The sequence below is a fragment of the Nelusetta ayraudi genome, unplaced genomic scaffold, assembly GCF_046127955.1.
Source record: "Nelusetta ayraudi isolate G7.1 ecotype Tasmania unplaced genomic scaffold, CSIRO-AGI_Nayr_v1 ptg000011l, whole genome shotgun sequence".
NCBI lineage: Eukaryota > Metazoa > Chordata > Actinopteri > Tetraodontiformes > Monacanthidae > Nelusetta > Nelusetta ayraudi.
The window spans coordinates 14627915-14643823 of record NW_027466061.1 but is presented as its reverse complement, the minus strand read 5'-3'; the positions used below and the strand labels follow the sequence as shown (position 1 = coordinate 14643823).

Sequence of the window (15909 nt, the reverse complement as noted above, 5' to 3'; positions counted from 1 at the left end):
AAAGCATGCTGATTGTGACAATGCATTGGCGAGTAGTGAATTATACTCTTCATCACTTCTGCTGACCAGTGGGTCCATCCATATCAGTTGACCATACTCCAGCGTTGTGTGCCTCTTTTGTCTCTAAATGCAGCCCGAGTTTCATTTCCTCTGTGTAGCAGTGGTCACCCTATGACAGGGGATCAGTGTTGGCCAGGCGGCAGAGCAGATTGATTCGACCTCTAGTTTTTCCTTCCCTACCGCCAGATGTTTATCCCATTTAGCGTGATGGCCTCTGAGACGTGCGCATGATGCCATCTGTGTGTCGCTCTGGGGTGGAGAAAAAAAAGGAGCCGTCTTTGACTTGGGCAGGGTGAGGTTGATAGATTGTACTGAAGTATCTGTCACAGGCCAGAGAGGGGTGAGGAAAAAAAAAAAGACACGTCGGCAGAGACCAGGAGATGCATTTTGATGGTGCCTCGGCCGTGAAACAAACAAAGTAGATAGGAAACGAGTCGGATAGGCTGTCACCAGGCGCTGACATAAAGTGATGAGCTGTCAGGCCAGTTTTGTTTTTCCTCATTAACAAGTCCACCTCCCGACTGCTCCTTTTTTGTGACCAGAAAAGCCCGGCCAGCCCATAATAACCTGTGCAGGGTGTTGCAAAAAAAAACAATTTACCATGTGTCAGACGGCGTTGTTGTCAAGGCGCCTCTTCTATAGGGGCTGCAGTTGGTTTCTGCATAAGCTGAAAGGTGTGAAAGGAGGCTAGTGCTAAATGTAAGAGAACCCTCATTAACCTCATGCGTGATTACATAACTCTAATGGAAATTAGAGCATCCAAATCATTGTGGTTGTAGCAAAAAATATGGATTATTGCTGAACTACTGAACTATTTCCGATAGATTACAGACTTTCAATGTATCTTCTTAAATGGTCTTGTATTAAACATTCAGAATAAAAAATAAAATAATAAATATAATAATCATCATAATTATTATTTGTGTACTTTTTAGTTATTTGTTCTCTTGACTGGTGTCTTAACGTGTCTTAAAACAAACAAACTAAATGATTTCAATAATATGTGTCTAAGCTGGCAATGATCTTAAAATCCAGAGATTTTAAAAACAATACAAAAAACACAGAAATCTGTCATTTTGTGTCTGTGAAGGTTCTCCAGGTCATTGTTGTCTTGAGGGATATAAGTCAAAGCAACTGTACTGTACTGTACTTTCCTGTACTGATTTTTTTCTTCTTCAGTTCTGAAAGAATCTGAAAGAGTCTCACACCACCTCTAGGGAGCACAACACTTTCAGAAGCCAAGAAGCCTTTTGGATGAGAGGTGAAATGCCTTCAAGTTACCCAAAACCAGTCAAGTTGCCATAGCTTAACCTTCAAGAACGCCCTTCTTTAGTTTGATGCCTTTTAGAAAATGTGAGCGCTGATACTCCACCAGTACCCCTACCAGGTACTGGGGTCAATCCCACCAACAGTTCAAAAAAAGTGGTCAAGCCAGTAGACACTCGCTTTCTGCTAGCTAAGTATACTCTTGGAATCATGGAGGTCCAGTGTGTACATTTTATTTTAAGGAAGCCATGTACTTAAGGTAGTCCATCTGACAGCGGTGCAAGATAGCAGCTGTCCAGGAGCAAGACCCTTATTGCTCTATGTATATTCTTATATATATATATGAGAACTGTTTTAAGGGTAGGGAAACCAAATGACTTTCATTGTACTTTGATCATACACTTTTATGGGCAGTATGTTAAGCCTTACCATTATAAAAAATATAAATCAAGCCAAAATTTTACACACTGCACCTTTAAAAGCACAATGGCAAAAAGAGATGGAATTGCTTTTCCTGGTACTTCAGTTCAGATTAATACAGAACATTTCTTGTTGTCACTCGATGGTACCATGGCTGGTAGCGGAAAAAAGAACTCTTCCAAATAATTTCACTTTGTGGTGACACTGCACTTGATTACACTTTACTTGATTTCAGAATAATATTTTGGGGAATTTCTAATTTTCACTTGGTGGTTCCACTTCAGTGTTGGTTGACTTGACAGCAGTTCCCAGGTCATAGCGACAGATGAATAGATAAAAAACAAATGGCTCTCACGTGATTACAGAGGACGTCTGACGCGGGAAACAGAGTGAACGTGATCTCCCCGCCGTCCTCGCGGGGCCATTTGCACCTTAGGGAGACGCATTGAGTCCTCAGCGCCGCAACATCGTCTGTAACAGGAACCCGATGGCAGCTGACATAGCGCGGGGCACTAGGTGCGACGGCGGCGATCTAACAATTCATCACTGCCCGCTTGCGTAACTGACGCCCGTTGGAGTGAGCGAGCCAGCGCAGACGCAGACGCAGACGCAGACGCAGACGCACTCGAGCCATAATGACGCTCTTTACTCACTCCTCGCCGAGGAAGGAGCTCCTCGTTGTGCTGCATGATTAATGGAAATGGTGGATCGTCAGCCTTGAATAGAATGAATGCTAACTAATGACTTATTAATCAGGCCAGGATGCTTAAAACAAATAATACTCTCGCCGCGCCTCGGCAAGGAAAAATGGAGCCTAATCCCTCTTCTCTCTCCATCACACACACACACACACACACACACACACACACACACACACACACACACACACTGTTGTCAAGGTTTCTCCCCTCCCCTCTGAAGACGGTCTCGCTGCGTGTCAACGAGGTGCACTGAAGGCCTCCTGAGTGTCTGCACACTGAGAGCAGGCGACAGGGACCATCAGTCTTCACTTCATTGGCAGATTAATGAGAGCGCCTTATTTGGCTCCCGGCCCTTCTTCCCTGTCCTGACCTGCTGTCACACACTTGTTCCACTTCACATACTTTCAAAACACTGCTCCTCTTTTTTCCCCTTTTGGCTGAGGAGGGTTTGAGTAGCAGCTTTTTTAAAATAAGAAAAAAAAAAATACATCTTTTTTAAAACTTTTTTTCATAGCAGAAAAAAAAACACAATTTTCCACTACATGTTTAACTACATGTTTAATAATGATGATGGGTACTTATTATTCTTTATTATTTATTTTAGATCCCCATTAATCACTGCCTCAACAGCAACTATTTAACATATATGTATATATGTATATACATATATATATATATATATATATATATATATATATATACATATATATACATATATATATACACACACACACACACACACACACACATTTTTCATGTTTTATTCTACAATGATGATTATTACCCACATTTTCTTCTAAATAAGAAAACTTGCTCACCATGTTTTTCACTCAGTTGCTCTTTTTGACAAAACATGGGGATGGAACTAATGGTTTGTTGGACCTTCGTAACTTTTAAGAAGGAGGCTAGCATCTATCAGAGGTATCTGCACTCTTTGTGACATCACAACTTGTGTTGTGTGCAATAGTTTTCTGAAAAGTAGGGCAGACAAAAGAAGCGAAAGGTGGCTGAACACTTCTTATTTGGTGGGAGTTTGATGTCTGGAGACGCATGTGATTGTTTGAACACATTTATAAAACAAGGAATTTAAAGCCACATTTAGCAGTCAGGCTCTCCTTCAGGAGTTCCTTGCCCCTCTATGAGGCTTTATGGAAAAGTACCAGTAGGGAAGGAAGCAAAACCAAGTCGGTGTGGCCGAGGGGCAGATCAGACTCGGCTGACGACTGGAAAGGCATTGATTCCAATAAAGCAAAGGCAGAGAGCAGCTTCAACCAGCTTACGGAAAGTGGGCAGTAGTGCAGGAGGAGGAACCGGCTGAGCTCCTGGCTGAGCTGTCTGACTTTGACTCTTAAGCAGGATTACGATCTCCCATCCGTCGGCCACCTGAATCCGCGGCGTTGCTCCCCACTCTCGGCCGAGCCCCAGCGACCTTTGACACCCGGCCACAGAGAAGCCATTTTTCCACTGGCTCTCCTGAGCCGTGACCCAAAAAATAGTGCGAGGAAAAAAAGAGAAAAGAAAGAGGAAACGTGGCCAGAACTCAATGGTGAGTCCTGACCCTCCCTTCGGGTGGGGGGGTGGCGGGGGCAACACTGGTCCACAGCACATCTGTATTCAGTGGCAGCGCTTTGCTGCTGTTGTCAGTGGCCAGCGCCCAGCAGACTCCTGAAGATGGATGAAGCCAAAGCCCAGCCTAATAACCAGTCCATCTCCTCAGGGTTGGTGCAGCGCTGCACTACCCTGTCACCTGGGTCCCTGCACTGTCTCTGAATTGACTCGGGCGTTTCATTTTCATGCATTCATATTCATCAGTAGGCAAAGCTTGCCAGCTTCCCCAGGAAAATGCTGCCATGTCCCTTTGTGGGGTCCTGCCGCTCTCATTCTCCTCCATTATCATCATCATCATCTGCCTCTTTTTGCTGTTTTTGCCTTCTCATCGTCTCCACTCTAATGCGCTGGTCGCATCGCAAATCTAAATAATGAGCATGCGTCCGGGAAAATGGCGCCCCCCCGCGTTTCTTTTATCCTTTCCAAAGGTCCGCCTTGTTTACGGCAGGGACTCTCTGTTCTCCGTGTCAGCACGCGGAACAAACCGAACATCGGGTATTTTCCTCTCGTCTTCGTCTCACAAGCTCACCTCACTCCACCCCATCCAGCGGGACTCAGGAAACAGGAGACAGAGGGGAGGGATGTAAAGGTCAAGGCACATCGGAGGGAGGTGGTCGTATGTTTACAGGTCAGAGGTAGGTGCACGCACGCTCATGCACGCGCGCGCAAAACTTTGATATGTTTTTTTAGAACACTCAAATGATAACATTGGTTCAGTGACTTGCATGCCAACGGAAAGCTGCACCCACCTCATCTGCTTTTTATTTTTAATATATATGCAATTGCTATAACTCTGTCACTGTCATTAGATTTTTTTTGTGCTGGCTCAAACCAGGACTGCAATGGAGAACAAATTAGAAGAGAAGAATGCCAACCAGAGGCTGGATGCTTCGCTTGCAGGCTAAACCGTTCAGTTGGGGGAGGGGTAGTGTTGGGGGTGGGGGGGGGAGGGGGGATCAGGCCACAGAGAGGATGAGAGGCTCTCTACAATGTGTTTGGGCTCAGTATTGGTATTGGAATGAGGCTCTTGAGCTGAAGTAGGCAAGTGCTTGTGTGGCTTTGTGTGGATCATTATCATGGTGCTGTGTGGGTGAGCGGCTGCACGCACAATTCTGTTATCGTACACTGCCGTTTTCCTTTTTCTTTTCCTCCCCTCTGCTTCGCATTGTGAGGGAGGATGTGCTACAGCAGCGGACCTATTGTTCCTGCTTCCCCTCATCCCTCTACAAAGCACACATGCACGCACACACACACACACACACACACACACACACACACACACACACAACCGAAGGGCGCAGACAGCAAACAGGGACAGATTGCTGCGGGTTGCTCCTCTATGATGACCTGTGGAGTCGTGGGTGATGATGGCGAGAGCAGTGAAAAATAAGGCTGTGCAGCTATCGGGAGGCCGCCATAGCATCTGTGCTGCTCTTCATCACTCCTCACGTGCTATTAAAAATGATAAATGTCGTAATTACCTTCATTTCCCCAGCTTGCAGCCGATGCCCTATACTCTCGGAGCACCGTGTCTGCCCCCATTTCATCTACTGGCTTTTCTGAAAAAAAAACCAACAAAAAAACCATCAGAAGTCTTTGGAAGAGGGTGTCTTTGGACAATTTGGCAAATAAATGGAAAGCAACTCTTCATTTTTACATTACATAGACAGCCTTGTGACTGTGGCCATGTCGTCGGATTGTACGTGTCACCTATCAAATGGCCAAGTGTCACTCTGCAAACAAATTGTTTTTTTTCTCTCTCTCACTGGCAGACTCAATCTGGGAAATTCTGGTCTTGCTCTCTGTTTGCCAATGTCCAGTTGATCACATGGCTTTATTATACCCGCTGTGATGTCAAGGTAAAATCACAAACCCCACTGTCAGATCCATGTTCTATTGCAGAAACTTAGCAGAATGTGTTGCATTCCCGCAAGTGGACCTGCTCTTTATGTAAATACAAAGGCTTATTATCAGCAAATTAAAACATAATTCAATTCAGTTCAGCTTCACTTGTCTAGCGCAAAGATTTGCATTTGCATTTCATAGCACTTTCCATGTGGATCAGGTCAAGATCAGCCATTACTCTTACCAAAGTGAAAGCACTAGAGCGACAAAGGCGTGCAGTTTGCATAAAATTTCTAATGCAAATCTCTTGTAAATGCTTGTTAAAAGGTTTTATTGAAGAGACTAATAGACAGTACAACAGTAAGCAAGACCAGTGGCGCACTGGGATTGACAAATAAGGAATGATAGCGACACCATACATGAATTTCCAGTCAACCCCTTTGAATTGTCACACACTGGGCCTTGGGTTGCTATTAATTGATAGTTTCTAAAAAAAATAAACAAAACAAAAAGGTCACATCCATACTTCAAGTCCAATGACGTTCACATTAAAATTTCACAGTGTTTTGGCAATGCTGCCCTCAAATTCATTCCATTCATTCATTCATTCATTTTCCATACCCGCTTAGTCCCGAGCTCAGGGTCACGGGGGTCTGCTGGAGCCTATCCCAGCTGTCTTAGGGCGAAGGCAGGGTGACACCCTGGACAAGTCGCCAGTTCATCGCAGGGACACATAGAAACAAACAACCATTCACACTCACATGCACACCTACGGACAATTAAGAGTGTTCAATTGACCTCACATGCATGTTTTTGGACTGTGGGAGGAAGCCGGAGAACCCGGAGAGAACCCACGCAGACACAGGGAGAACATGCAAACTCCACACAGAAAGGTCCCAGGCCCGGAATCAAACCCACGACCTGCTTGCTGTGAGGCGGCAGCGCTAACCACTGCGCCACCGTGTCGCCCGACCAAATTCATTCCAAAGGGGAAAAAAAAAAAAAAAATCAAAGGAAGGAAGAAATCTGGGCCAGAGCTGGGCCATCCAGCGGCCCCGGGTGTCACCAGGCTCACTCAGGCTGTAGATTAACAGCTCCATCCTGTTTCTTCACCTCCAGGGACCTTTTTCGGGGAAGGAGAGGGTGGAGGTGGGGGACATCTAGCCCGAGACAGCTGCGCCGTTCTGGGCTACGGGGCAGCGACTGTCCCTTCCTCTGCCGGGATGGACCTCGCCCTCTCCGTGTCCCCGCAGGGAGACGCCCATTGTGTGCGCCATCTGTTGCGGCACACGTTCGCACAAAGAGGGTGACGGGGGCAAGGGTAGGGAGCCGATGTATGATGCCTGTTTATTAACATTAGGGGGAGCGTGCACAAAGGCTGTTTAAGTGGCGACGACTTGCAAAGAGCGTTAGCACTCGCAGGCACGCACTGGGCAAGTGAGCGTGCCAGACCGTGGACCAGGCAATAAATGGGTGCAGTGTAATCTAATGGGAGTTGGACAGTGCCAAGCAACCTGTGGGGCTGCTCCAGCTACTTGTCCAAAAACACTGTTTTTAGAGCTCCGGGAAATGCTATGCTTTCTGGTCGACTTTCTACGTCTGGAATGAGACCAAAAAAATTAAAAAACTGAGGTAGTCTCAAAGGGTACACATTGACTCCCACGGGCCTCTTGTTATCAGAGGCATTAGTGAGGTTTTTGTGTCATATCATGACATCACAAAATGCTGACGTCCAGGACAATTTGAAAAAACAAAAAACAAACAAAACAAAAAAAAAAAACAGAGGAAAAAGTTGAGACAGACACAGGTTACTGTTACTGATTTTTTTTTTGTGTGTGTAAAATGACATTTAAGTCCCATTTGGTTACCAGGCTCTCATTTTATGAGTTTCTTGTCCCTCTATAAGCACCAATAAATTTGGATTAGTTAAATACACTTCCTTCGTTCGAAGGAAGAGAGAACTATGAAACTATGAGCTTGGAGTGAGCAAAAAATATGTGAGGAGTTCACCAACAGGCTAGAGACACTTATTGCCATGAGAAACCATTGGGCAAATGTTTTTTTCTTCCTTTTAAAGGTTTACTTTTCTCAGATTTATGTCAGTGACAGACCTCAGCAATTCAGATCGCGTCCTCAACCAGTCTCCGGCTGCAGTCGTAGCTGTCGCCCAACTAGGGGCGCTGTTTCCCTTCGAGTCGAGCCGACGTCCTCCTCAAATAGGTCAAGAAAAAGTTTTGTGTTTCGATAATGAGGGCTGGGCGGAGCGGGCCGCATAACGATTGGCTGCCGAGTTGCAGCTAACGGCCGCTGATTGGCCCGGATGCTCTGAAGGGGACTTAGGGGAGGTCGACGTCGGTACCCCCCCTCTCTCCCCGCCCCCTGAAACACGCTCTCTTTCTCTCTCTCTCTCTCTCTCTCTCTCTCTCTCCCTCTCTCTCTCTCTCTCTCTCTCTCTCTCTCTCTCTCACACACACGCGCGCACACCGCCTCCTCCCCCTGCAGCCCCTTTTACGCTGGCGCTCTGAGCCCCGACGCTGATTGTCACACATTGTTTACTACGGCTTGAGATGTGACTCGAAACACGGGCTGCCTGCTGGAGTAGCGCGCTGACAAACTGAGGGGATTCTTTTTGACGCGCGCCGAGCGCTTTGGCTCAATTCGGGGAGGACGCGCTGTGGAGACTACCCATCTGTCATGACGCTGGATTTGTGCGCGCTCCTATGCGCGCTGCTCGTCACGTCTTCAGCGATGGAAGGTAATTGAAATAAATACATGTATTGGAATCCGTTTTTGTCGCTCGTGGTTTTACTACAGTATGTATATAATTTTTTGGAGACGCTTAATGTGGCCGGCGTGGCGCTGCGCCCCTCGGCACGGGCACATATGGATGGATGAGATGCACGTGGATCCGAGCAGTTTGCCGTGTTCATCCCCTTTTTGTGTCGTAGTGGCTCCGCTGGCTGTCAGCTGCGCACTGGGAAACATTGATCTGTTTGTTTTGTCCGCAAGTATCTGGCTATTTATCTTTATCCGCGCGTTTCTGTTCTGCATCTACTAGTGCTTCTTCATTTTGGACTTTGCGGCTATCCGCAAATTGTGTTTCCCCCCCCTCACATTATTCTTTTAGATAAGGTCCTCACCATTCAGGGAATTTACTTTCTGACGTGAGAAACGCTCTTCCAAGGATTCACGCCACTTTTTCCAGCGAATTATCCTCTCCGAATAAGAAGATCAAAGCCTCCGGGCTTCATTCTGAATTGTTGAAACTCTAAGTGAGTTGTTCTTTTCTGTGTAGTAACTATTTTTGTTTCAGCTATGTAGTGATTGCCCTTTTTTTTTTTTATGAAACCTTCGGAAAAAAAATAGCCATTTGAAACGGGGTTTTCCCTTTCCCCCCTTTTTATACATCCCTCTCCTATTATTTTTCCTCTCATCCATCTCTACTCCGTGCTCTGTGGCTTTGTCTCCGTGCATCTCCTCGTCACACACACACACACACACACACACACACACACACACACACCTACCTGCATGTGGACAAGTGCTGGTGCCACTCGTAGCTAATATCTACTCAGTTAAACATGTTTTTCATTTCCGCTGTGGGACCCGGGGGACGGAACGCTGTTGCAGGAGCCACAGACATTGGTTACTGCCTGGATGGATGGATTTCCCAGCAGCCTCCTTGGATATAGAGTGTCTCTTCTCATTTTATTGTTTAGTAGCTCATCCTTTTTTCAATAAAATGCACCAGCTTCCCCCACTGGATGTCTGTTTGCCTGCTCCCCAGAAGCTTGAGGCCCAGATAAATTAGTCTCCTCACACGCAACTTTACTTTTTAAATCATTTACAACTTTTTGTCCCTCTCCCCCTCCCTACCTTCCTCCCAGACAGTGCTCTGTTATCCATCGGTTGCTTTTACTTATTTGTGCTCAGCAGATTCCAAGGCGACCGTGGTTAGCGGGTCCAGGCCCAAATTGCTATCCTCTGCACTGGGGGACAAGCCTTTATTTACTTTTTTTTTTTTTTTTTTTGAGGTTTAAATATTTACTTGGTGCGAAATGACAGCAGAAAAGGCCAGCTCAGATAGATGAGTGCCTGCAAGCACACACACGTACATAAAAAGGGCAATGTGGGATTTTTTTTCCTCTGGGAAGGGGTGAGAAAGACAAACAGCTGGGAAGGAAGATGGCCCTGAGTCAGATTAGTATCAAGGATGAAAGTGAGTTTCTTGTTTAGGTCCCTGTCATTGAAAGAAATTTGCCCCTCAAGCGGCTCAAAGTCCTTGCCGATCTGAACTCCAATCTGTTGCACTTTTGTTTTGTGGCGCGCGTGTAAGCAAGTGAAGCTATTGACCATGGTACCCCCCTCACTTTCTCAACCCCCCTATAATCGGATTAGCACTCCAAATCAGCCAGCAATCGCAAAGATTTGTCCGTGTGTGTGTGTATGTGTGTGTGTGTGTGTGTGTTTTGTCCTAACTTAGTGGCGAAGGCAGCGCGGTGAATCGCGTGAATTATTTAATCCTCACATGCCCGCAGTAAACACCGCTCAGATCATTGATAGGCTGATGAGCTGTGGGATGAAAATCAGGAGTCGGAGGGGGAAATGGTTTTAAGCACGGATGTGTGGACAGAGGACAGCCAATCATTACACAGTGATGGAGAGTTTTAGGCAGGAGCCAGCCGCACTGGTGTGTATTGCGTGTAGAAAGGTTTGTGTGTCTGAACGAGAGAACCAAGGTGGTTTAATTGAGTGTAAAGTTAATTACATGACTTTTGCATTTGTTGGAGAGAGAGAGACGGCGCTCCCTCCCACATACACGCGCACGCACAAACACACACACACACACGGAGGAACAACCTTCTTGGATGGTTTATCGGAGGAGAACTCAAGCTGAAAGGCTCACAGTCACATGTTCACAAAAAAGTATCTGCTATTTTTCTCCCCTCTTTCTCTCATTGATCTCATCTTCTCATTTCTTCTCACCATTTTCATTCTAGCTCCTACTCCTTCCTCTTATTTTACCCCCCTCCCTGACTCATAATTCCCTTCACTAACCCCACAATTCTGCCCTTGTCTGTGCACTCTTCCTCATCCTCCTCCTCTGACGGCTCTTTGCCAGCAGCAGCAACAGTGGTAATAATTCTCCTCTATACTCACGGAGCCACTGCTTATTTCTGTTTTCCCTTTAAACCAATTAGGCGTAGATAAGCCCGTTCATTTAACGGCCTGGAACTGGGTGGTGGCAGAGACAACGATTGGCAGGGGTGGAGTGGGCGAGGGATGAGGCAGCGGTTTGAAAGATAGACAGCGGCCAAAGCAGATAAAAAGATGAGAGAGGCAGATGCAGGGAGGTCAGCGGATTGGAGAGTGAGAAGCTGTGCAACTGCCTTACAAATGAGGCAGCGAGGAGACCGACACTGAGGCGACTGTGTGACACACACACCTGTGCCATAAAATAAAAACAGCAGCAGCATTTGGCGCGGTTACAATAAAAGAACATTAGTAACCTCCTGTAAGCAGTCCCTAAGGATGCTCTTGTAAGTGCCTGTACTAAATTATAGTAATGTTTCAACCTCGGGGAGAAAAACCTCCAGAATAATACAATGAAGTAATAGTTGTGGAATCGGATAGTAGTCCTGCATGCAGATATGAAGCCACTGGGTATCTTTATGTGACAGGAGAGGATGGTCAGCGGCGTGTTGAGGGTTCACCGTCTTGTCACGCTGAAGTGCCCTTGGGTAAGACTTTCTCTTCCACACTGTGTATGTGCAACCGCTTTGGAGGAAAGAACAGTTGACATGTGCATGTATGGATTCAGAGAGCAGAGCATCGTGATGGTGTCGAAACATTTGAAAAGTGGATTTAAAATTCCGGCCTGTTGTGGTGTTTACATTGTAAAATCAACAAAATCCTTTGAGGTTGAGATGAGCATATTCATTGAAAGTACATGCGGCGGATGGGTCAGGTTTCATCAATGAAATTCTTATCGTAGTTTTCCTTTGGGGATAAAGAAGTCGGGGTGTGAGAGTGAGAACTGAAGAAACCCCTGGAAAAGACTTGGGAGAAGAAGCTACTGTGAGTTGTGGCTCAAGAGTTGAATGTGTGAATGCTGCGAAAGGGGCACCAGAACTGGATGCATTTTATGCTATAAGGAAAAGAGACAATCACTGAATGTTTCTTGTTCCCTTTGCTCCATAGTTACTTCAAGAGTTCTGTTGCTCATTTTTCCCAGGGCCGGTAATGTGTTGCGAAGTTTGTGGGGAAACAAATCTGATTTTGCCTAGTTTTTTGCGTCATATGGACTGATGCAGAAGCATTCAGCTTAGTGAACAGTTTTCTTCTGTCTGTGTCGCTTTGACGCCATCGTGTATCCTGTCCTTTGTCAACATGTCACATTTTATCTGTAGCCGCAAACAAAGTCAGTCCCAGCAGAGTCACGGCCCCAACGTGACACATTGTGGATCCGCGCATTGCGCTTCTGGTCATACTCAAACTGTTTTTAATTGTTTTACAGAACCCTAATCCAATTGTGAAATAGGGCATAGAGTGATTCATGGCGGCAGCGCGGGGCCAGTGGAGTACTGAGTTGAAAACCGTGGATGTGCGCAAGCCCGCCAGCTGTGCTGAAGAGACTGCCTGTGAAAAGAGTCCCGTTGAGTCGCTAATGGATGCGAATGAGATTGCTCCTTTCCTCACAGCTCTCCTTTCAAATGTTTAGAAAACGGAGAAATGAAAGTGTCTGCACAGTGAAGGCCTCCCGTGGCTTGGGATGGATGGTTTTGCAGGTGCGTTTGTGAGTGGATGCTCACAAGTGGGCAGGTGTATTTTAGCCATGGGCACTGCTTCTGACCCGCCACCACCTGAAATACAATTCAATTTTCCACTTGTCTTGTACTGCCTTGTTGTGTGCACGTGTGTGTGTTGTACATTTGGATGCCCGCGTCAGTAGAGTGCTAAAGCCATTAAGGCTGGCAGGGGTGGCCGACATGACCTCATCCCATATTGGAGGCTTTATTTTGCCCACGGTGAGAAGACTGCAGGGTTTTCAAGGTGCGCTTACGAGGCTCGGGCGACCCTCAGAGCCGACCCCCTGCCTGCGGCTCACCAACCTGCGGCGCAGTAAATCTGTTGCCAGAGCACCGGCTGTGTGGCATCTGTACCTTGTGCATTTTATTATTTTTGCTGCACATTGAAGTGTAGGGCAGCACGGCAGTGCAGTGCTTGGCACTGTTGTGTCTTGGTGACCAGGTTATGGGTTGGATACACCATTTGCTTTGTTCTCCCACTGTGCGCCTCATTCTGTCCAGGTACACCGCCTTCCTCCCACTGCCCGAAGACACATTTAATTATTTGGCGCTAGCTTGTGTGTAGATGTGAGTGCAGGTAGTTGTTGGTCTTTCTGTGTTCCCCCCAGCACAAACTGGCTACTTGTCCAGAGTCAACTCCGCCTTTGCCCCAGGACTGCTGGGATTCTTGTCAGCACACCTTTGCATAGCTGTACACAAACTGTACAGACCCCTGTCCTCTCTGAGATACGTAGACTACTGGCTACATCCTCCTCGCTCTCACTCAACACTTACAGCCATAATGCATACACAAACACTCCCGCCCGCATGGCTCACCTTACCCCAGAGATATCCAATCCTTGGGAAGTGCCAGATGGTGGATGCAGGTTGGGGGCCTGCTCTCTGACTGGCTTGGTGCTTCTCGATCCGAGAGTGAGCAGAAGTATCCGGGAGATGGAAGAAGGGGCAGGACAGAGTGGCGTACTGGATACTGGCTAGGATACTGCAGGTCCACTCCACTGTGGATTCCCGCTTCCTGAGATTTGCCGCAGAGATGTGATCGGCGATCGGTGTTGGGTTCCGACCATCTTGGTTCGTGCTTGGCTCTTATCGGGCCAGGTGGCAGGCTAGCGGGGCGAGGGCTCAGGCCTTATCTGTGCGATCTCGGGGATAAGTCAAGCCCGCTACATCTGGGACATATGAAACACGTTGACAAGCGGTGACGGTTCAGCCTCAAACTGTGTCAGTCATCCGTTTTTCCTGGTGGCGCCGCCTTCTGTACGGCAAAGAAAAAAAAACAACCCACTCACCCACAGACACACTCGCCAAGGCGTGATGTGCTCAAACTTAGGCACAACCCTCCGAGTCACACGTAGAGGAAAATGGCAACGATAGTAATTGATTGGGCGCAGTGACCCAGTTCTCCACCACTCGCGAACGGCAGTGTGAAAACTGTCTTTTTTTCCTCATTATTTTTCTGTCTTTAAGGTTTTCCTTTTTTTTGCCCTCCATTATCACCTGTCCCAGAGATTGGGTGACAGTTGCTCAGTCGGTAGGAAAAAGCAGAGCCTCTCCGATGTATGTTGGGTTGAGAAACAGCAAGAGAAAGCATTGATTATCTGGTCCTTTTTCCCACTGTGGCTTTCAAGTGCACAGTCATCTTTCTCTTCCGCCTTACTGCACCTTGAGCCCCTGTCCACCTTAACCTTGCCAGAACAGGTGAAGTAAATCTAGAAGCTGACACAACTTCTCGGTGAGTCCTTATAGGATTAACAAATTGTTCTTATTTTCATCAGTTCTAACTGAGGGTGAAAGCAGTACCATACCATACCAGTACATGCCATCTTCCTTTTTTGCCTCTCTTTTCTTCGCTGATAAAAATGTGGTTGCCGTCCTCATCTACCTTTAAATGTTTTTCAAAATAAAAACAGATGCCTTTATGAAACCTCATAGCAGTTACAATAAGATAAACAAGTGAAACACGAGCTTCTCCTCCTGGAGATGTAGAAGACGTGGCAACGGCAGGGACAGGAAGAGGGTAAAGAGACTGTTGGGGTTGGAACAAAGAACTTCATTTATGTTTGTCAGATTGAGATCTGTCTTTGAGTGAGGCCCAGGATGATTTAATTTAACTCTTAAGCCCCGGGGCTCAGGCTCAAGGGTTTCAAGTTGGAAAGTCTTTGTGGGTGTGAGGAGGTTGGAATGGTGACACAACATTTTAGCGTCAATTTAAAACATGTGGGAAACTTTCCAAAAGCACGCAATTTAACTGATAACCACACAAATTTAGTTCACGCTGAGTGAGTAAACATTACAAACGCTGTGCTTGCTTCTTCAGTTATGAATGTATTAACTTTCTGCAGTTTCTTTTTTTTTTCGCATTTTAAGCGAATCAGCAGCCAGGAGGATGCAGCGTCTCCAGTGCTCGGAGGAATTAGAGTCAGAGCGTTAATAGGGCTGAAATTGCGAATGGTGGCGGAAGCTGTTCTACTTCTGATTAAATAAAAGCTGGCTTCTCCATGGGCTGTTTCTCTTAGGAACCGACACACACACACACACACACACACACTTGTAGGTTTGACGTGAGAAAAGGAAATTAGTAGAGACGGGGTGCTACGGGCCTGGGCTCGGGGCCCTTCTCATTATTAATGAGTAAAAACCTGCCACTCAGTCGTAGCTCAGGACATATTGGCATGTTTCACTATTTATCACTCCTCTACTTACCATAAAGTTTAACCTTGTATTAAGCATTTGGTTTCTGGCGAATCAAGGACAGACACTTTCGTATGGATATGTGCGTCCTACAGCTTGTCTTCACAGTAGCATGAGAAATGAGGATTGTGGTGGGGAGATGAAATGAGTTTGGTCTGCGTTGTGCAAAAATGGAATGCCGGCCAAAGGAAAGGACACCGGTGGGACTGGTAAATAGCAGAAGTGGGAGGACAGTTTCTGACACTGCATAAAAACTGAATCCCTCTCGCCAGGCAAAGTTGCTCTTATTTGGCTTGATAAGAAGAGGGGGCTTTCGGAGGTAATTGACTATTGATTTGATGTGCAGAGGAGTCGCCACCTCCGTCCACTAGCGCTTGTCTGGTCTGGCCACTATACAACCAAAGTTTGACAGGAGGACGGAAAGAGGCTCTTCCCAAGAAGAGATAAGGTGAAAGGTGTATTTGGATTTTTCAAACACACCTTTTTTTTAGAAGCCTGGAGAAGCCTGT

General features: G+C 46.5%; 1 protein-coding gene across 3 annotated transcripts in view; it reads left to right on the top strand.

The window, feature by feature from the left end:
* Positions 1-8286: 8286 nt before the first annotated feature.
* The window catches only part of LOC142885137 (ephrin type-B receptor 1-B), a 154572-nt gene continuing 146949 nt past the window's right edge, over positions 8287-15909 (top strand). For all 3 annotated transcript variants that reach the window (XM_076021297.1, XM_076021299.1, XM_076021296.1), the window contains exon 1: positions 8287-8655. In XM_076021297.1, the coding sequence (XP_075877412.1) occupies positions 8595-8655 (61 nt within the window). In that variant the 5' untranslated portion in view covers positions 8287-8594. The remainder of the gene's footprint in view (positions 8656-15909) is intronic.